The sequence below is a fragment of the Delphinapterus leucas genome, chromosome 21 (genome assembly GCF_059928025.1).
Source record: "Delphinapterus leucas isolate spDelLeu-1000000601 "Yukka" chromosome 21, BTC_Dleu_Yukka2, whole genome shotgun sequence".
In the NCBI taxonomy this organism is placed as follows: domain Eukaryota; kingdom Metazoa; phylum Chordata; class Mammalia; order Artiodactyla; family Monodontidae; genus Delphinapterus; species Delphinapterus leucas.
This window is the reverse complement of record NC_143149.1, coordinates 16,956,311-16,979,072: the sequence shown is the minus strand read 5'-3', so window position 1 is coordinate 16,979,072 and position 22,762 is coordinate 16,956,311. Positions and strand designations below refer to the sequence as shown.

Sequence of the window (22,762 nt, the reverse complement as noted above, 5' to 3'; positions counted from 1 at the left end):
GTGGCAGAGTTGGGTGGTTGAGACAAGAACTATATCTCCACAAAGCCTAATATGTTTACTATCTGAATCTTTAAAAAAAGTTTGCCAGCCCCTGTACTAGAACATTGATTCTGTTGGGGAGGTGGGGATTGAGACTGGTCAGAATTAGCTGTGCTTTTTCAGACGAACCACTTTGCCCACCACGCCTCCAACCCAACCTGGTGGACCTTCCCACACCCGGACTCTGTTGAGTCACTATTCTTAATTGGGATGTAACAGTATCCCTCCTTGAATGTTGGGAAAGAAAAAGATGAACCACTATACTAGAGTTTTGTGAGTGTCCCTTTATTTTCAGGTTAGATAGAAACTTATAAAATGATTGGTTGACAGATAAATCTGAGGGTTAACTAGTTTCAAATTACGTTGAGATTTTTTAAATTTCTTTTTTCCCCCCAAATTTCTTTTTAGCTTCTCAGAAATTAAAGTGTTGTTTTTTATTTATTTGCTTTAATGAATTATTATTTGCTTGAATGAAAGTTGTTAACTTCCTTTCCAGTTGTAACAGAAACTACAGGTAGCCTATCTGGAGTCAGTATCACATCTGAACTAAATGAAGAATTGAATGATTTAATTCAGCGTTTTCATAATCAGCTTCGTGATTCTCAGGTAACTTCATTTTTTTGGTATACTGGATTTAAAATCACATTAACTAAAGCAGTGCTTCTCAAACTTTACTGAGCATACATGTCACCTGGCATGATTGTTAAAAAATGTAGATTTCTGGTCAGTGGGATCCCCCCACCTCCAAAATTATGATTCATACATTTGGGGTGGGCTTCCCACCATGTGATTCCAGTGCTGGAAGTCTCGGGACTATGCTTTGGGAAACACTAATTTAGAGGAAATATCTACTTTGAATGAAGTGATTAGTGAAATTTCCCCTTTGTATGCTCCTAGATGACACATTCTTATTTCACCTTTAAGATTGTTAATAGTCACAACTGTTAAACTTAAGTTAGTGTGAATCTATGCTTTTGCAATGTTTTACTAACAATTTTAAGGAAGCTCTTAAGTTTAATTTCAGAGTTAATAAGTGTTATAATTTGATGACCTTTGTAAATAATTATATAAATGCAAAATTTCAGTCTGTTGAGTGAGAAAGGGTGAATTAGTACCTTTCCACTGGAACTCGGTATAATTGACAATGCATTATCTTCTGTCTGCTGACCCAAGTTTAAATAAAAGAAGATGATCTAACTACTTTGGAGAGTTGTTTAGCAATTTCTAGTACATTTTTCCTAGTGACCCTGTTCAAAAGGAGATGCATACAAGAATGTTCATGGCAGCATTGTATTAATAGCAAAGCAGAAACAATCTAAATGTCCATGAACAGGAAAATGGATTAGTAAGTTATGATATATACATAGAGTGAAATCCTATAACCGGTTACAGGAAATGAACCAGAGCTAATGAATGAAAATGCACGTTTAAGAAGGATACCACTTAGCTTACGTTTTAAAATGTGTAGAGTGTTTTTTTTTTTTTTTTGCGGTATGCGGGCCTCTCACTGTTGTGGCCTCTCCCGTTGCGGAGCACAGGCTCCGGATGCACAGGCTCAGCGGCCATGGCTCATGGCCCCAGCCGCTCCGCAGTACGTGGGATCTTCCCGGGCTGGGGCACGAACCAATGTCCCCTGCATCGGCAGGCGGACTCTAAACCACTGCGCCACCAGGGAAGCCCGCAGTATTTTTTTTTTTTATGGATACCTTCATAGGTATTCCAAAATAAAAATACGTTTGAGAATGGTAGGTGTCTAATTCCAGATTGTGGTTATCTCGAGAGAGTAATGGGGTCAGGATTTCTATGTATAAAGCTTTAGCCATTATCTGTAATATATTTCTCTTAAAGAAAGAATTGATGCAAATGTGGCAAAATACTAAAATTTGACTAAGCTCAGTGCTGGTTACTCATTATATGATACCCTAATCCTTAGTGGATTTTTTAAGTGTTTCATAAATTTTTTTTTTAGTAGCAAAGAAGTGGTAGGAGAAACTGATAGGTTAAGAAGTTAAAGTTTATGATTGTGGTTCTAAAAAGATGGCAAGAGAATGAGATTTTTTTTTTTTTTTTGCGGTACGCAGGCCTCTCACTGTTGTGGCCTCTGCCGTTGTGGAGCACAGGCTCCGGACGCGCAGGCCCAGCGGCCATGGCTCACGGGCCCAGCCGCTCCGTGGCATGTGGGATCTTCCCGGACCGGGGCACGAACCCGTGTCCCCTGCATCGGCAGGCAGACTCTCAACCACTGCGCCACCAGGGAAGCCCGAGAATGAGATTTTTGAGGGTTTAATCTATATAAAATATGGCATTTGTAGCACTTAATTTAGATCCAGTTAATAACATCTAGTGAATCCCTACTGTGTAGTTATGTGTGTCTATAAAACAGTATATATATACTGTTATATAGATATGGTGGCACATCAGGGAATAGTATGTATATAATTTGGGAATAGGAAAGGCATATATACTTACCGACCAGCACAACCTACACAAATGTTTATCTCTTTTTATAAAGAATATTTATGTATTTTTGGGACTTCTCTGGTGGCGCAGTGGTTAAGAATCCACCTGCCAACGTAAGGGACACGAGTTTGATCTGTGGTCCAGGAAGATCCCACATGCTGCGGAGCAGCTAAGCCTGTGGGCCACTACTACTGAGCCTGCACTCTAGAGCCCACGAGCCACAACTACTGAGCCCACATGCCACAGCTGTTGAAGCCCGCGTGCCCTGGAGCCTGTGCTCCACAGAAAGAGAAGCCACTGCAGTGAGAAGCCTGCGCACCACAGCTAAGAGTAGCCCCCGCTCGCCACAACTAGAGAAAGCCTGCATGCAGCAATGAAGACCCAATGCAGCCAAAAGAAAAAATGAGAGAGAATATTTGTGCTGTTTTAATATATGATCCATTTTTTAAAAGATTTTATTTATTTATTTTATTTATTTTTGGCTGTGTTGGGTCTTTGTTTCCGTGCGTGGGCTTTCTCTAGTTGCGGCGAGTGGGGGCCACTCTTCATCGCGGTGCGCAGGCCTCTCACTATCGCGGCCTCTCTTGTTGTGGAGCACAAGCTCCAGACGCGCAGACTCAGTAGTTGTGGCTCACCACGGCATGTGGGATCTTCCCAGACCAGGGCTCGAACCCGTGGCCCCTGCATTGGCAGGCAGATTTCAACCACTGTGCCACCGGGGAAGCCCTGTTTATGCTTTTTTTTTTTTTTTTTTTGCAGTACGCGGGCCTCTCACTGCTGTGGCCTCTCCCGTTGTGGAGCACAGGCTCCGGACGCGCAGGCTCAGTGGCCATGGCTCACGGGCCCAGCCGCTCCGCGGCATGTGGGTTCTTCCCGGACCGGGGCACAAACCCGTATCCCCTGCATCGGCAGGCGGACTCTCAACCACTGCACCGCCAGGGAAGCCCAATTTATGCATTTTTAAAATGAGATTGCAAGCTTTAATCGCCTAATCTTTCTTTTTTTTCTTTTTTTTTTTTAAAGCCTCCACCTGTTCCAGACAATAGAAGACAAGCAGAAAGTCTTTCATTAACTAGGGAGGTTTCTCAGAGCAGAAATCCATCAGTTTCAGAGCATTTACCTGATGAGAAAGTCCAGCTTTTTAGCAAAATGAGAGTGTTACAAGAAAAGAAACAAAAAATGGACAAGCTGCTTGGAGAACTTCATACACTTCGAGATGAGCATTTGAACAATTCATCCTGTAAGTAAATCTAAGCAGTGTTAGGTAGAGGACACGTAAGTATATATGCCAACATGTAATAATTCCTTAGTAAATATTTGGTGAATGAATAAACACATAGTTACTCAAGAAAATTATAATTTTTGTGGGGAAATAGGACTTGTATGTGAAAAGTTTTTAAGTAACAAGGCAATGTATGGTAAAGCCAAATAGATGGTAGATCTGTTCTGTAAAATTCAGAAAAGGAAAAGAATGAATTTGGGCTTGAAAAATTGGTAGGATTTTATTTTATTTTTTATAAATTTATTTATTATTATTCTTGGCTGTGTTGGGTCTTCGCCACTGCACGCGGGCTCTCCCCAGTTGCGTTGAGCAGGGGCCACCCTCCGTTGCAGTGCTCGGACCTCTCACCGCATGGCTTCTCCCGTTGCGGAGCATGGGCTTCAGGCACGCGGGCTTCAGCAGTTGTGGCGTGCGGGCTGTAGAGCACAGGCTCAGCAGTTGTGGTGCATGGACCCAGTTGCTCCGCGGCATGTGGGATCTTCCCGGGCCAGGGCTCGAACCCGTGTCCCCTGCATTGGCAGGCAGACTCCCAACCACTGTGCCACCAGGGAAGCCCGGTAGGATTTTAAATAAGGGAAAAGTATAAGAGAAGGTAACTGTTAGACACTTTGACATAATAATACTGCACTTTTTCGCATATCCAAAATTTTTCCTTAAGGAAAAGCTAAACCAAATTAGTACTTTGATTTTAAAACTATGAAACAGATTTAGAAAGTATTTATACAATAAAAACCTGAGATATGAAAAACTTATTTAGTACAGAAAGTCCCAAACACTTCCCATTTTTTAAAATACATAAATAGTTATCTCAGGTGGGACTAGGAAAGGCATATAGTCATCCTAGGTATACTAGTTAAAGAGTTATACAACTATCCCTCAGTATCCATGGGGGATTGGTACCAGCACCCTCGCCCACACCCACACCCACACCCCTACGGATACCAAAATCTGAGGCTGCTTAAGTCCGTTATCTAAAATGGCATAGTATTTGCATGTAACATAAGCATATCCTCCAGTACACTTTAAATCATCTCTGGGTTACTTACAATACTTAATACATGTGAATGCTATATAAATAGTTACCAGCATGCTGCAGATTCATGTTTTGCTTTTTGGAACTTTATGGAATTTCTTTTTTCCTGAATATTTTCTATCTGCTTTTGGTTAAATCCGCAGATGCAGAACTCTTGGATATGGAGGGCTGATTGTACTAGTTATATAGGAAAGCCAATAGTCATCTTAGTTATACTGTAGGAACTGTCTTTTCTGCTCTACAGATTACTTGCCTTTGTCCAATGCAGATCCAGTTACTAGTCCTCACTTGGCCACATACCTTCCCAAGCCTGGTCCCTGCCTCTTACTCAGACAGTTGGTAGTAGGAGCTGTAGCATTGGGTATTGGAATCAGTAGGGTCAACCCTAACTGGTCATTATTCTTTAGCATTCCAGATGCTGTCTTATTAAAGAACAGACAAGGGATAGAAACATCATCTCTGGATCCCTGTACTTTACCCTAGTTGTCTGCCACCTTCAAAGAACTGTACTGTTTCTGCCCTGAGACGTGCTCCTTTCTTTTCCCTGACTTGTGCTGCTCCTCGGCCTCCTCTAGAGTAGAAGCTAATCCCAGTGCCCATCCTCCCTAAACAGATGAACACAGCCAAGAAAAACTTAGTTTTTCCAAAGTTGTACTCAAAGCCTTGTGGTCAGTTTTATACACATAATTAAAGTAGCACTCTGTCTACTGATGACTAAAAAATCATATATTTCTCTGGGAAACAGAGTGAAAGCAGAGCAAAAGGTAGAACAGTCAAGGAATAGAGAGAAAAGACTACCGGAAACCAGCTGTAACAGTGGATAACGTGAGCAACAAATGACGATTGTCACTGAGGAAGAGATAAATGATGATAGTTTTAAAGTGGTAGTGGACTTGCCTTGTGGTGCAGTGGTTAAGAATCTGCCTGCCAGTACAGGGGACAGGGGTTTGAGCCCTGGTCTAGGAAGATCCCACATGCCGTGGAGCAACTAAGCCCATGCACCATAACTACCGAGCCTGCACTCTAGAGCCTGTGAGCCACAACTACTGAAGCCCGCATGCCTAGAGCTTGTGCTCTGCAGCAAGAGAAGCCCGTGCACCTCAATGAAGAGTAACCCCCTGCTCACCGCAACTAGAGAAAGCCCACACGCAGCAACGAAGACCCAACGTAGCCAGAAATAAATAAAAAGAAAAAAATAAATAAACTGGTAGGAGAGAGAGAAGCACAAAGATTCTTAGTCTTCATTTATTACCCTTGAAAGCATAAGATATCTTTGTCTGATCTGTGTGGACAGAAAAGTAATTAAAATGTAGTTCAAGAGCTGTCTTAGAAGATTAATTATCATCTAATTAGGAAATTTTATTGCTGAGTAGTATTCATGGTATTATGTCCCACAGTCATTTTAACAATTTTGCCTTATCTTTTGGAACAAGAAAAGTTCCATATTGGAGACCAGATAGAATCCCTCTGGACTGGAACATTCTCAAGGACCTAATCAGCTAGGGTTGCCCTGTAAAGATTTGTAGATGGTGTGCTTGCACATCATATGCAGTGGCTCTATTTAATGTAACCTGGAACCAAGTTTATCAGAGGAGTACTCTTGTTACTTTCTCAAGGTAGAATATCGTAGTTCTTGTTGGTTTCCATCTTGTCTTTCCTTATTCTTTCCTTTCTGTTTTAGCTGTGTTTGGTTGAAGGACATGTTAATAAACAACTGGCCTGGTTATATCCTTAAGTTTCACATTTTAAAGCTGCAGGATTTAAGATGTTAATGACTTTTATTTTTTATTTTTCTATGTCTGAGCCAACTATGAATGTGTTGTTTGATGCTGTATTTGTTTATTTATGGTAACTGGTCTTTTTTTTTTTTTTTTTTTTTTGGTAGTTGTGCCTTCTTCAGCCTCCCCACAAAGGAGTGTGGATCAGAGAAGTACAACCGCAGCTCCCTCTGCTCCTGTAGGCTTAACACCAGTTGTCAATGGAGAATCCAATAGCCTCACATCATCTGTTCCTTATCCTGCTGCTTCTCTAGTTTCTCAGAATCAGAGTGAAAATGAAGGCCACCTAAATCCAACTGAAAAACTCCAGTAAAACATTTCTACAAACATTGTTTACATAGATTAGAATTGAATAATGGGGATAAATCTTGGGGGTTTTTTCTTTGTTGAAAATTCTGGAAAAACTGAGTTAATTTGATATGATAAACATTCTTAAGTGGTATGGTGGTAGAATAAGTGTGTATGTTATATGTGCATCTTTGAGTTGTCCTAGAGAAATGTGACATTGTAGTAACATGTAATTTCTATAGCTAATGTATTCCTGTTTTCCAAATAAAGGGACTACAGTTAAAAGATTTCTGTATTCAAATGGTTTAGAGCCCAGGCTCTAGAGTCAGACAGCCCTGAAATTGTATCTCACAAGGTTGTGTGACTGTGGACAAATAGCACCCTCACTAAGCCTCTTTTTCTTCACCTGCCATAATATATTTGTTCATAAAGGTGTTTTAAGGATTAGAAAACATTGGCCTAATTCCTGGGACTCAGTAAAAATTCAACAACCTAATTATTCTTTTTGGTAAACATGTTATATAGTATGGTAACTGGTAGATCTCTATATGTTGTAGACAAATTGGGAACTTCTGTAAATGCTCAGGAATGCCTCCATACCTGATTTGCCTAAGAGGTCCTATTTTAATGGAATATTTAGTACTTTACATTTTTGATACTTATTAAGAAACAGGAATATTTTTGACATTGAGACTTAAGATGTTAACATCTATACCTGCTTAAAGTGAACACTTGGAAGAGGGTTTCTTATGCTTTTGTCCTTAACACAACATAAGTAAATAAGGTGATGAGATTTTGAATAACCTGTACTTGAAATTACATTCATTATAGTCACATCCCCTGGATATTTGACTGGGTTTAAATTTTGTTTGTGCTGGCTGCTACTGTATGAAAATAGTGTGTGCTTTATTTTGCTAAAATGGGTGTTAATATAAATGTTTTTGTTGTTTATCAGGAAGTTAAATGAAGTTCGAAAGAGGTTGAATGAGCTAAGAGAATTAGTTCATTATTATGAGCAAACATCAGATATGATGACAGATGCTGTAAATGAAAACACAAAAGAAGAAGAAACTGAAGAGTCAGAATATGATTCCGAGCATGAAAATTCTGAACCTGTTACTAACATTCGGTAAGAACTTTTTTTTAAGTTGTTTTTCTAACATATTCACCCTAACAATACATTTAATATGAAAAAGAAACCTCAGTAGAGTGCCTACCATTTGCCTTTTATTTAAGCTTTTCTCCTGTAAGTCTGCTGTTTTGGTTAGTGTACTCTTACTTGTTCTATAAAGAAAAACAAATAGAGAAGTATTGAACACAGTAGTTTAGTAAATTTGCTGTTTGTTAGATCAACTAAAAGTTAATCATAAGAAGTACGTAACTTCATTTTCCTGCCTCTTTATTTTTAGGTGTAGTTTTGATTTTTTTTTGGTTGTAATTTTGATTTTTTTAAATGTTTTTCTTCTTAAATGTGTGAATAGGAGAAGTTAGTGAAAAGCAAGAGCCGTTTATTTAGAGGATGAATTTAAATGGGGAAATAGCCAATGATGTTCATAGTCTGGAATTATTTTATCAGCAGTTCTAAAACTTTGATTTTTTTATTATTACATATATTTTTTTACCTTAAATAACTTCAGGTTGTTTTCTTTCTTTTAGAAATCCACAAGTAGCTGCCACCTGGAATGAAGTAAATAGTAATTCTAATGCACAGTGTGTTTCTAATAATAGAGATGGGAGATCAGTTAATTCTAATTGTGAAATTAACAACAGATCTGCTGCCAACATAAGGGCTCTAAACATGCCTCCTTCTTTAGGTATGATTGACTCTATTCACAGATAATTTTACCATATTATTCTTGGGAAGTGGAATTCCTTTCTTTTTTTTTTTTTGCGGTACGCGGGCCTCTCACTGTTGTGGCCTCTCCCATTGTGGAGCACAGGCTCTGGACGCGCAGGCTCAGCAGCCATGGCCCACGGGCCCAGCCGCTCCGCGGCATGTGGGATCTTCCCGGACCGGGGCACGAACCCGTGTCCCCTGCGTCGGCAGGCGGACTCTCAACCACTGCGCCACCAGGGAAGCCCGGAATTCCTTTCTTTAGTACTCTTAAGTTTATTAAAGTATTGATTTCACTGGTACATGTTTTCAGCAGATTGTCGATACAATAGAGAACGAGAACAGGGGATTCACGTTGCACAAGGTGAAGGTGAGGAGGAGGAAGAGGAAGAAGCAGAAGATGAGGCAGTCAGTGGAGCGTCATTATCTAGTCATCGGAGCAGTCTGGTTGATGAGACGCCTGAAGATGCTGAATTTGAACAGAAGATCAGCAGACTTATGGCTGCAAAACAGAAACTTAGACAGTTACAAGATCTTGTTGCATTGGTGCAGGTAAATGCTGCTTGTATTTTTAAAAAAAAGTGTCAAATGGACAGTCTTACAAGGTAAAATTTATGTGTTTGATAATTATGTTGGTATAAGTATACTAGTACACATTTAATGAGTTCTAACTATATACCAGGTTTAAATGCTTAGCACTTTACATGCCATATTATCAGAGATCAGCAAACTTTTTCTAAGGGTGACTTAGTAAATATTTTAGGCTTTGTGGGCTATACAGTTTCTGTCACAACTACTCAGTGCAAAAGCAGTGATAGACAGTATGCAAACAGATGAGCATGGCTGTGTACCAGTATAACTATTACAAAAACAGTTTGTTTGTTTTTTTGCTGGAGACCCCAGTTCTATATCACATAGAACTTGGTAACATCCCAGTGAGGCAGATACACAGATTAAAGGTGTTAGTTGACCAGAGTTATACCATTGTCAATGCCAGAGTTGAGACTGACATTCTGGCTGAGATCTTAACTCACTTGATGTAGAATAAAAACCATATTGTCTTATTCAGTAAGGCCAAACAAGTAAAGTTGGAACTATTAGTTGTAAATTTTAAAAAGCCATTTGAATGTATGAATGTGAAATTATGTAACAATTAACACTTGTATATTGACTGATGTGGTCCAAAGGCTTTTTGCAGTTTATTAGACTAGGTATAAAACTTTCTAAGAATGATTGAACTTTTTAAAATCATTCCTTTTCATCTGTTCTATATATATGTATATATTCTTTTCTCAGTAACATAATCACTATAAAAATATCTTTAAGAGAGACTTCCTAAAGTATTGAAATTTATATGATTTTTGGAAGCCAAAAAACTTCTGGTAAAATGAATGAGTGATTTGTCTTCATTTAGGTTTGCTTAGCTTGTGTTAGGTTGAAAAAAATGAAGTATAGAACATTAAAATTAACCACACTAATGTATAGAAAAACAACTTTTTTGTGAATGAAAAAAGTTCAATTGTTATTCACAACTTCTTTTGGAATGCTACTTATTTTGAGTAACTCAAGTGAAAGATGAATGTGCTCCCATTTTTAAATAAAGGAAACACTACTAGTAAACTCCCTTTGAGCCTTCATTCGTAATCCCATTCTCCTTCACAGATGCTACTGCACTGCATATGTTTTTTATATATATATATATATATATATACACACAGTAAATACAGTTCTTCTTTAGCTGCAACATAGTTTTCTGTAGTATCAGTGGACCTTAGTTTAGTTAATCTAACATCCTATTGATGTTTACTTTTGTTGTTTCCAGTTTTTCACTATTTAGAAAGAACAATCCAATGAACATCCTTTCACAAGCTTTGTGGTGCATTTGTGTTTTTCAAGAGCAGATATGAAGAAGTGGAATTGCTTTGTCAGAGTTTATGCACATTTTTTTTTTTTTTTTTTTGCGGTACACGGGCCCCTCACTGCTGTGGCCCCTCCCGCTGCGGAGCACAGGCTCTGGACGTGCAGGCTCAGCGGCCATGGCTCATGGGCCCAGCCGCTCCATGTGGGATCTTCCTGGACCGGGGCACGAACCCATGTCCCCTGCATCGGCAGGCGGACTCTCAATCACTGCGCCACCAGGGAAGCCCTGCACATTTTAATTTTAATGGACACTGCTTAATTGCTCTCCAGAATGACTGTATTAATTGATATCTAAGCAGTGGTGGATGAATCCATTTCCTTATACCCTTGATTACATTTTATTTTATTGAGATACCATATAGCTTGTTTAACCATTACTGGAATTGGCTTTTGGCTTTTTCTAAGGTTTTCCTATTGTAAGAAGGGGTGTTGAAGGGAAGAAGGAGCATAAACACATGTATACAAACAAACACATACAGGTTTATATACACATGTATATATTTTTGCTTATATGTTCAAAGTATATCTGTAGACAGATTCATAAACTGATAACACTGGTTACCTATGGAGAATGGAATTGGGGAAAGGGATGGAAAGGAGATTTTTCTAAACATCTTTTTTACTATTTGAACTTTGATCGTATGACAGTAGTACCATTTGAAAAAATTAAGACAGCTTCTAAAGCAAATAATAATATAGGTTGTGCTATCTTGAACATCATTGTACTTGCTAATTACTTTCTCATATTTTCTTTATGAATCCTCTCCTCAGATGTATTGCCCGAGTGGGAATAATAGATCAGAAATGATGAATAACTTGGTGGCTTATAGATGAATCAGCTTAATTTCAGGCTTATGTTGAATGCAGCTCTTTTGCTTTAGTGAGTGTTCTAAGACCTGAAATAACATGTATGAAAAATGAGAAAACTGCAATACAGAGGGATTAAGGGTCCTCATTCTGAGAGCTATTTAAAAAAAAATGATCCAAACTCCCCAAGTTTTTATATGTTTAAGATTGATACATTTTACTTATTTTATTAAGGGTAGTCTTCTTTTGCTTGTGCCCTTACTTGTATCCTTTCCCAAGAGACTCAGGAGAAGGTTTAAACAGTTATATAGTTATCATGATTGTATAAAACTATTATTACTCTTCTTGATGAGATTAGCTTAGACAATTTATATCTTAAATGGTTCCTTAGTCTGTGATGCAGCATGTGTTGAAACAGTAATTCTTTAGTCAGTTACTTTTAGCTTCGGAGTTTATATCATTTCAGTTGTTCAGACACTCTCATGTGACAATCTGAAACTTTATGTAGTTTTTTTTTCATACTTTGGGTTTTCCACTTTTTTATTGTGGAAAAATGCCTCATGATCCAGCTTCTCTGTTTTTGAGTCCCAACTCAGTTTCTTTTTAATCTTACCATTTTAGTAATAAATCAGGTTAGCTTTTAGATTGATGAGAAGACCAGAATAACACCATGTCTATAAGCTTAAAATCGATTAGACAGTTTTACAATCAAAGTTAGCTTTAACTCTCTATTTCCAAAGGTTAAAGGTTGATTTCTGCAGAGAAAGCATGAGTAAATATAAAGTATACAATATTAAATTTTTTTTTTTGGCGGTACGTGGGCCTGTCACTGTTGTGGCTTCTCCCGTTGCGGAGCACAGGCTCCGGACGTGCAGGCTCAGTGGCCATGGCTCACGGGCCTAGCCGCTCCGCGGCATGTGGGATCTTCCCGGACCGGGGCACGAATCCATGTCCCCTGCATCGGCAGGTGGACTCTCAACCACTGCGCCACCAGGGAAGCCCAATATTAAATGTTTTTAAGAAAATGTCATAGGTTACCTCCAATCCTCCATTTTTTTTTAATAAGATTTTTAAAAAATAAATTTATATATTTTTGGCTGTGTCGGGTCTTCGTTGTTGCATGCAGGCTTTTTCTAGTTGTGGTGAGCGGGGGCTACTCTTCATTGCAGTGCACTGGCTTCTCATCTTGGTGGCTTCTCTTGTTGCAGAGCACGGGCTTTACGTGCGAGGGCTTCAGTAGTTGTGGCATGCGGGCTCAGTAATTGTGGCTCACGGGCTCTAGAGCGCAGGCTCAGTAGTTGTGGTGCATGGGCTTAGTTGCTTCGCGGCATGTGGGATCTTCCCGGACCAGGAATTGAACCCGTGTCCCCTGCATTGGCAGGCGGATTCTTAACCAGTGCGCTGCCAGCCCAGTCCTCCATTTTAATAAGCACATTGATTTCAACAGAAGATACGTATCTACTGTTAGGAAGATATGAACTTTTGTTGTTTTTCCAGTAGTTACAGATTTGAGGTGGTACGTTCTCATTCGTTTTTGTATTGTGAGCCATTGGTACTTGTTTGGCAAACTAAAGACCAAAGTGAGGAAATGGAAAGCTTTTTAAGTGAACAAGTGATAATAGACATTGGTTGTTAAATTGTTAATGTAAAAGTCACATCTGAAGAAAAAGTAATATCAAGAGTTCCAAGCTCCAATGATATATTTTGTATCTTTTTCATATTCTCTAGAAAGTTCTTCTTTGATTTTAGAATCTGGTCAAGGAAAGAAAAGGCAAACTAGTATTTGCCATTGCTGGGTAATTGGCAACTCAAATTATTAATGTACTGTTTTTAGTTTTAGTACTTTATTTCCTGCCATTGGTAGAGGATGAATTTCATTGCTCAAAATCATATGCTTTCCCTACTGCTTTAAATTTTATGTTAATTTTACAACCTAGTTCTATTTACTAAGGTGTGAATTGGATAATGTCTTTAGATATCAAGATTGTTTTAATATAATGATGCTGTTTTAGGATGATGATACAGCAGATCATGGAGTTATCTCTGCCAATACCTCAAATTTGGATGATTTCTACCCAGCAGAAGAAGACACCAAACAAAATGCAAATAACACTAGAGGAAATACCAATAAAACACAGAAAGATGCTGGAGTAAATGAAAAGGCAAGGTATGTTAAGCTTCTGGCTTTCAGGTCATAAAAGTTTAGTGCCTATTAGAGAGAAGGTACTCCGCTAGGTACTGTATTACATCGTGCTTAATGCTATTATCAGATTTACTGGAGTCCACAAATATAATGTCAATTTAATTATAGAGAGAAATTTTATGAGGCTAAACTACAGCAGCAACAGAGAGAGCTCAAACAATTGCAGGAAGAAAGAAAGAAACTGATTGAGATTCAAGAGAAAATTCAAGCATTGCAAAAGGCATGTCCTGACCTACAGGTAATTAGGAAATTTCTTTCTTTCTGTTTGTCTGAAGAAAGATATTTAAAATCTTAATGTCAACTGAAAGTACTCTTTGTCTTTTTTTAGTGCTAATTTGATAGATTTATATCTTAATTTTATGATTAATGAAATGGATGGACAAATGAAATGTGTTAAGGATGTACATTTATACTGTGAAAGGTAGCACATAGGAATTGACTCTGATTATTCCCATTCTTTCACTTGTTGGGCCGGCTGGCTGTGGATTCAGAACATGAGTGTTTATAAGTATGTATTATATTAAAATATTCTGGTTTGAACTTGGCAGTTAAGGGACTAGCATTTCCATTTTTTACTGGCCTAAAATTACATAATAAAGCTGTTAAGCCATCATGAGTTTTTTTAGGGAAATTAAAATATTGTTTTTGTAGTTTGAATATTAAATGTATATATGCTTATTAAATAGTACCCTATGCATGGATTTTTGAGTTGAACAGAGAATGTGTAGTCTTTGCCCACGTCAGGTAATCAGGAGGAGGGTTAATATGGGAGGGGAATATCAATTCTTTTTTGAGATTTTTCCTACCCTTTATTGGTTAGCTCTATTCTTCAGTCAGGTTTTGTTTTCAAAGAAAGGGAAACATATCAAGTGATATTTCTAATATAACTTTATTTTCTAGACGCTTACCTTTTCTACTTTATCTAATCCTTTTTTTCTCGTTCCCAATCTAAATAATGTGCAGAGGAGTATATGTCAGAGTTGGGTTGAGTATGTGAAATTTTCCACAGTAACATTTTATCCCTCATGTCTCTGTTGTTTCGGAGGGTTGGTTACTACTGTTCAACTTTAGTGTGTGTTTTCATCTTTGTTTGCATATGTCATATTTTCTTTAGAGCATGATGTCAATTGAAACCTGGTGGTAATAAATATGATACTAGAGCCCTAGAGAAGCAGTGAAATAATTGTTTTTATGAAATTAACATATAATTGCTTTAATTCCTCATAATAGTTTTAATTCTTTTTTAGCTGTCAGCCACTAGTGCAGGTAATTGTCCCACAAAAAAATATATGCCAGCTGTTACTTCAACCCCAACTGTTAATGAAAATGAAGCCAGTACAAGCAGATCTGCTTTTGAACCTGATGATCCTTCAGTGGTAGATAGTGAGGTATGTTGTACCTTGTTCCTGAGTCTTAAGGAAGAAAACTGAATATCTGTGAAACATGTTTTTAAATGTAGCCTATTATGTGTCTTTTAGTTGTGGGAAGAAATAATTTTTTACAAAAAGTAATTAAGTTTGTATATTTTCAAAATAGCCTTGCCCTTTATTAGCAAATATTTGGCAGAATTATATGTAAGGGTTAGTTATAGTAAATAGTAATCATTTCAATTAGAAAAACCTGTCCTTTGGCATTTTATTTACATGGGATTTATAGAAAACATTGTAACTTTCTTCTAATAGTTAATAAAGTATACTTGGGTGCTACCTGTTTTCATAAATAATTAATGATTGCCTAATTTTTTCTTATTACTAAAATACATTTTGACCTTCTTGGGTGTCTCAGTGTAAAAAGGATAGAGTGAGAATAGAAATATTTGTTGGTATTGACAATAGTATTAGGCTGTTTTTCTTTAAGGATAAAACAAGTCCCGATATTTACACCAACTTGACTTAATTTTTAAAATAACAGTTGTGGTCAGAAATGCGAAGACACGAAATGTTAAGGGAAGAGCTGCGACAGAGAAGAAAGCAGCTTGAAGCTTTGATGGCTGAACATCAGAGGAGGCAAGGTCTGGCTGAAACTACATCTCCAGTGGCTGTTTCACTGAGAAGTGATGGGTCTGAGAACCTGTGTACGCCTCAACAGAGTAGAACAGAAAAGTAAGAGAGCTGTTAAAATCATTTTTTAAAATATCACCTATTTACGGCCTATAGGATAGGCAGCCTCATTTCCCCTCTGCATCATAGCACAAATCTGCTGTTGCAGTGAGACTTGTGTTTTAAGCATCACCTTTGTGACTCAGTTTGACTAAATCCAGCTACTTTCTGTTCTAACTTCTCACAGCATCACCTTTCTCTCTTTTTAAAAAATTTACAAAAATTACTAAGACGGTTGCTCAAATGGTGATACAGACTTTCTTGAGTATATAAGCCTTATTTTCTTAGTTAAGTTTCAAGTTTATAAAAAAAAAAATGCTTGATACTTTGTAGTGCTTTTCTATCAGGCCAGAAATAAGTGCTTTTTTTTTTAACTTAAATTGAGTATCTGCTATTTGTAAATTTCCTAAGAATTTGAAAACATTTTATTGTATAAAACATTCAGTTTTTAGGATTTATGTTTGAAATTTCCATATTTAGAATATTTCTAAAAGAATTGGTTATCTATAAGATCAGTTAATTACTTATCTTTATAGTAGTATTCAGATCTAAAATTTTGAAATCCAAATTTGTTATGACCTAATTTTTTGGTATCAGATGGCATTTCTGCAACATTGCACTAAACCTTACTCTCTTTCGTACTCATAAAAGAACTATTCCTGTTCTTGGAGTGCCAATACGAATTTTATTGATCAAACTATATCTTCAATACTTTATTGTGTTCTGTGTACCACACATCTATACTTTAAAAAAGTTCTTTATATTGTTTTGTTAAACATCTAGGTTTGAGCACCATGGGTGTAGAATTGTGCTTTCCAGTACGACAGCCACTAAATATAGGTGGCTATTTAAAGTTAAATAAAATTAAAAATTCATTTTCTCTGTCACACCAGCCACATTTTAGGTGCTCATTAGTCATGTGTATTTAATGGTTACTCTATTGGACAGCACAGATATGGATTATTACTACTACTGCAGAAAGTTCTACTAGATAACTCTGATCTAGAAAACTGTGACTCAAGGAAAAGTTGAAAGTTGAGAGGGGTTTAGTTTAGGAATAAGTTCCAGGGGACATGATTACTAGTTTAATTTATATGAAGAATTGTTTTCTGGAAGGTAGCATAAACAGATTATAACAGCAGTTGGAGAGTACCACCCATCTCATAGTTACTATGACTAAATGAAATTTTATATACACACACATATGCATATACATATATATATGCATATATACATACACTTTTTTTGGTGCAGTGATATATATATATATATATATATATATATTTTTTTTTTTTTTTTTTGGTACACTGTCTGGTACATAATAGGCGGTAAAGTATTTAGCTCATCTCCAGAATGATCTCATGTGTTTTGTCTCTTAATCTCTAGAACAATGGCAACTTGGGGAGGTTCTACCCAGTGTGCACTAGATGGAGAAGGAGATGAAGATGGTTACCTTTCTGAAGCAGTTGTTCGGACAGATGAAGACGAGGAGGAGGAGGAGCAAGACGCCGGCTCCCATGATAGCTTTTCCGTGTGTCCTCCTAGCAGCGCAAATCATAACTCCTATAATGTAAAGGAAACTAAAAATAGGTTAGCTTTTCCGTGTGTCCTCCTAGCAGCACAAATCATAACTCCTATCATGTAAAGGAAACTAAAAATAGGTTAGCTTTTCCGTGTGTCCTCCTAGCAGTGCAAATCATAACTCCTATAATGTAAAGGAAACTAAAAATAGGTTAGCTTTTCCGTGTGTCCTCCTAGCCGTGCAAATCATAACTCCTATAATGTAAAGGAAACTAAAAATAGGTTAGTTTTGCTGTTTTAATTTTTTGCTTGATTTGAAGAGTCTCAGGTCTTTCTGACTCCAAGCAGTTCTTCAGTTCTCTGAACCAACTGTGTGTCCTACAATGTAATTTAATTCCACCACTAACTACTTGGAGTCAGGGCAGAGCCCACAGGTTAAGAGGCTCAGTCCCACAAGAGTGCCTCACTTCATTTTTTATTTTTTTGCGGTACGCGGGCCTCTCACTGTTGTGGCCTCTCCCGTTGCGGAGCACAGGCTCTGGACGTGCAGGCTCAGCGGCCATGGCTCATGGGCCCAGCCGCTCCGCGGCATGTGGGATCTCCCCAGACCGGGGCACGAACCCGTGTCCCCTGCATCGGCAGGTGGACCCTCAACCACTGCGCCACCAGGGAAGCCCAAGTGCCTCACTTCAGATGCCGCTTTAAAGTCTCAAGTCTTCAGGGCACACACACTTCTGTCTGACTTGGCTACATATTTGGCGGTCCCCACAGCCCCTCTTCAGGTTCCATAATTTGCTAAAACAACTCATAAAACTCTGGAAAATACTTGTTTACTGACTTCTTACGAAAGATACTACTCAAGAACAACTAAGTGAAAGAGATGTGCAGGGCCAGGGATGGGTTGGGGAGGGGCACAGAGCTTTTATACCCTCTCTGGGCACACCAGCCTTCCAGCACTTCACTGTGTTCATGACCCAGAAGCTGTCCTAACCACCTTGTTGAGGAGTTGTTACGGAGGTTTCCTTACATAGGCAGACATAGGCAGAATTGACTAAATCACTGGCCATTGACGATTAAGCTCAATCTCCCTCTGTGAAAGTTGGGGGATGGGGCTAAAAGTTCCAACCCCTAACACTTGGTTGGTTTTCCTGGTGACTAGCCCTCATCGTGAAGCTAACTAGGGCCTGACAAGAAGGAGCTCATTATGAATAACAAAAGACAGTCATCACTCAGGAGATGGCCAAGAGTTTTAGGAGCTCTGTGCTGGGAACCTGGGACAAAGACCAAATACGATATTTATTGTATCACAAGAGTACTGTCATTGAGATAGATTCCAGCTAGATAAGATCAAGATTGATAAGCTTTGATCTTCACTCTTGTTTTGGGGAATTAAGCAAAAATAAAAATCATAGTGAAAAAGATCTATCAACAAAAATATTTACTACGTTTTTATTTATAACTGAAAAATGTTTCATGTGTAAAAGATGGTTAAGTAATTCCACTTGATGGAATGTTATGTGGCTAAGCTTAAAGCATGAAGAGTGGAAAAATGCTTGTGGTGTAATAACTATAACTATTTTCAATTTTTTTTTTTAATGGCAAACTTTCCCTATTTTTTTTTTTTTTTTTTTTGCGGTATGCGGGCCTCTCACTGTTGTGACCTCTCCTGTTGCGGAGCACAGGCTGCGGACGCACAGGCTCAGCAGCCATGGCTCACGGGCCCAGCCGCTCCGTGGCATGTGGGATCCTCCTAGACCGGGGCACGAACCCGTGTCTCCTGCATCGGCAGGCGGACTCTCAACCACTGCGCCACCAGGGAAGCCCTCCCTATTTTTATTATTTATTTATTTGGTTGTGCTGGGTCTTAATTGCGGCAGGTGGGCTCCTTAGTTGCAGCTCGCCAGCTCCTTAGTTGCGGTATGTGGGCCCCTTAGTTGTGGCATGTGAACTCTTAGTTGCTGCATGCATGTGGGACCTAGTTCCCTGACCAGTGATGGAACCAGGCCCCCTGCATTGGGAGCGTGGAGTCTTAACCACTGTGCCACCAGGGAAGTCCCGTAACTGTTTTCATTTTGAAGAATACAGAATTATATAGACACTTCTCGGTAAAACATAAATGAAAAAAGATTCGAAAGGAATGAAAAATGATATTGTACAAGACTAGAAATCCAGAATTTTTCTCATTCTATTTTCCATACATTTTAAGTCCTGTGAAGAGAATACAGGTGTATGGACCAGGGTATCAAGGTTTATTGCCAGATTTTAAAAACCAAATAATTACATAAGATGACCTAATGCTTTAAATCTTGTGTTAGGTGGAAGAACAATCGCCCTTTTTCAGCAGATGGAAATTATCGTCCTTTAGCCAGGACAAGACAACAGAATATCAGCATGCAGCGTCAGGAAAACCTTCGCTGGGTGTCAGAACTCTCTTATGTAGAAGAGAAAGAACAGTGGCAAGAACAAATCAATCAGCTAAAGAAACAACTTGATTTCAGTGTCAATATTTGTCAGACTTTGATGCAAGACCAGCAGGTAAAGTAGAATTTTTTTATCTTGTTTTTGAAGCAGTACACGTTTTTCTCATGTCATTGGCAACTATTCTGAAAATTTGCTTTCCACAGACTCTGTCTTGTCTGCTACAAACTCTTCTCACGGGCCCTTACAGTGTTATGCCCAGCAATGTTGCATCTCCTCAAGTACACCTTATAATGCACCAGTTGAACCAGTGCTACACCCAGCTAACATGGCAACAGAATAATGTACAAAGGTAATCTGTTTCTTAGAAGTAGTGAGAGTGTATAGTAAGTGCTAAAACTGAGCAAGAGTTTTACCGTTACCTTCTGGGAGAAAAGGGCCTGAACCAAATTTCATTTTCGAATATTCTGACACCTGGGAATTTTATAAGCAGAGATATTGCTCAATGTTCCTTTTTAATACCGTGGACCTGACTTTAAAAAAAAATTTTTATAGTACTCAACTTTACACTTACCTTAGGTAGGTTGTATGGTGTGTAAATCATACCTCAGTAAAGCTGTAAACAATATAAACAATGAGTGTTGTAATTATGCCTACTATCTGTTAGAAGTGCTAATAAGCACAGTTCTTGTTGCAAAGGCTAAGTTACTGAACTAAGCATGCAGGACAAGCAGATGTTTGTTGTAGTAAACATCAGAGCAGTCAGTTTGTTCCACATACTGTTGAATCATGTCTTACATATATTCTTTCTGGATGTACTTTACATAGATGGTAATACAACTGATCTTTAAATTACTGACTCCTTAAATTTTTACAGGTTGAAGCTAATGCTAAATGAACTTATGCGCCAACAAAATCATCCAGAAAAACCTGGAAGCAAGGAAAGAGTCAGTAGCGCATCACACCCTCCTTCTCCCAGTTTATTTTGTCCTTTCAGCTTTCCAGCACAGCCTGTAAATCTGTTCAACCTACCGGGGTTTACTAATTTTTCATCATTTGCACCAGGTAAGTGGCTGAAAACTTAAATGAAAATAAATAAATGCAGAGTGTTTGAGAATAACATTTGTCTATTGCATGGATTTTTATCAGTCCCTTTTGGAGTGGTAGGAAATGTTGGCAAAGAAAGTTATAAACTCTTTTCTACATTGATTCTTTATAGTGAACTCTTAAACTGAATGTGGTTGCTAATGAAATTAAGTAAATTATGAATGATTGCTTAGTCTTTTACCTTTGAATTATTCAACAAGTATTTATCAAAGGAGAAAGGGAATTAACCTGTGTACTGGCTGCTGTACATCAGGCACTGTGTAAAATATTAGGAGAGGAGAGGTGAATAAGGCAATGCTCTTGTAGAGGAGCTTTGTGTCTTGGTAGGGAGATATATAGCACTAGAGTAAAGGTGTTTGGCTTAGGCTCATATTTACTTTTACTTAGTTTAGGCTTTTATTCAGACTTTTTCTGTACCTGTCATGTGCCAGGCACTATATAAATGACTGGGATTCAAAGATGTTAAGCCTGATGCTTTAAGGAATTTAGAGTCTAGTGAAGAAGCTAAGAATGTTAATAAATGCTTAGTGCTTTGCCATGGGTGCTGTAGCAGTGGTGCAGATGAGGTGAATGACCTACTTTTCCTTGGGGCAAGAGATTATCAGCAAATCTCTTTTTTCCTAGAGAAAGTGATATTAAAGCTAAAGAATGAATATAATTTTTTTCCAGGGAGATTAGAAGGGAAAGGACTTTCTGATGAATGGAACCACTTAGAGTTACAAAGCAATGGAACAGTATACTACTTAGGGAATTTAGAGGTCATGAAGTATGGCTAGTGTTTAGGGCCATGACAGGGGAAGTAGTAGTTGATGTGGCTGGTGAGCAGTGGAGGCCTTTGTGCTGTGCAAAGAAGCTTAGACTTCCTGCTGCTTACTAGAGGGGCCATTGGAGGATTTTGAGCAGAGGAATAGCATGAGGTTTATATTTTAAAAAGATTACACTAGTGATAGTGTTGATTGAGATTGGAGGGAAGGTGCTAAGGGTATAGATGGTGACTGGAAGGCAATTGCAGTAATAGCAGGGAAGGAATGACAGCTTGACCTAAGGCATCGGCAGTAGCGGTAAAGAAAGGAGTAATTTTAAAGACATTCTGGAGGTAGAATGATCAGTTAGGTGAGGTGAGTAATGAAGGGAGAGGAGTTGAAGGTGTTTGCCAGAGAATATAGGAAGAGGAAAAGGGTTGGGAGGGCTCTGTAAATATAAATATCCACAGATACAGCGTATTTTCTTAACAGGATTATAAAAGCAATGGCCGTTAAACAATTTAACAAGGTTTTTAGTTCTTAGGTGTGGATAAATATTGGCAGCAGACTTTTAAAAAAAATTAATTTATTGCCTGTATTGGGTCTTCGTTGCAGCTTGCAGGCTTTCTCTAGCTGCGGCGAGCGGGGGCTACTCTTTGTTGCAGTGCGCAGGCTTCTCATTGTGGTGGCTTCTCTTGTGGTGCAGCACAGGCTCTAGGCATGCAGGCTTCAGTACTTTTGGCACACGGGCTCAGTAGTTGTGGCTCACGGGCTCTAGAGCGCAGACTCAGTAGTTGCAGCGCACGGGCTTAGTTGCTCCGCGGCATGTGGGATCTTCTCAGACCAGGGCTCGAACCTGTGTCCCCTGCATTGGCAGGCGGATTCTTAACCACTGTGCCTCCAGGGAAGTCCCAGCAGACGTTGTTTGAGTAGGCATTTAAGAAACAAATAATGTAAGAAATTGCACATGCAGTTCCTTTTTGTCACAATATGCCTTATACCCATGCCAACCCTGTACGAAGACTGTTCATTCTTCACAGTCAAATCTAGTTCAGTTTTGTGAAACCCTCCCTGATCCCCTTCTCCCACAAGTTGTAAGTAGCCGTTTGTAAATACCTCTGATACAGCACTGTATATTAAGTGTGTGATTATATTTTACTTCCCATGTAGAGTGTAAAGAACCTAAGCTTTGGAGCCATGCAGACCTGAGATCTAACCTGCTCTTTCATT

At 38.6% G+C, this 22,762-nt stretch overlaps 1 protein-coding gene across 37 annotated transcripts in view; it reads left to right on the top strand.

Moving 5' to 3' along the window:
* Positions 1-22,762, top strand: part of PCM1 (pericentriolar material 1) — a 106,576-nt gene that overhangs the window by 25,662 nt on the left and 58,152 nt on the right. For 25 of the 37 annotated variants that reach the window (XM_089903530.1, XM_089903517.1, XM_089903515.1 and 22 more), the window contains 14 exons: positions 536-645; positions 3,523-3,739; positions 6,700-6,901; positions 7,836-8,009; positions 8,537-8,694; positions 9,028-9,266; positions 13,454-13,608; positions 13,753-13,882; positions 14,892-15,032; positions 15,556-15,746; positions 17,130-17,333; positions 19,580-19,799; positions 19,889-20,034; positions 20,560-20,747. In XM_089903530.1, coding sequence (XP_089759656.1) covers positions 536-645; positions 3,523-3,739; positions 6,700-6,901; positions 7,836-8,009; positions 8,537-8,694; positions 9,028-9,266; positions 13,454-13,608; positions 13,753-13,882; positions 14,892-15,032; positions 15,556-15,746; positions 17,130-17,333; positions 19,580-19,799; positions 19,889-20,034; positions 20,560-20,747 — 2,475 coding nt within the window. Of the gene's footprint in view, positions 1-535; positions 646-3,522; positions 3,740-6,699; positions 6,906-7,835; positions 8,010-8,536; positions 8,695-9,027; positions 9,267-13,453; positions 13,609-13,752; positions 13,883-14,891; positions 15,033-15,555; positions 15,747-17,129; positions 17,334-19,579; positions 19,800-19,888; positions 20,035-20,559; positions 20,748-22,762 lie in introns of those variants that run through there. The other 12 variants (XM_089903522.1, XM_089903516.1, XM_089903529.1 and 9 more) reach the window with 2 other exon arrangements.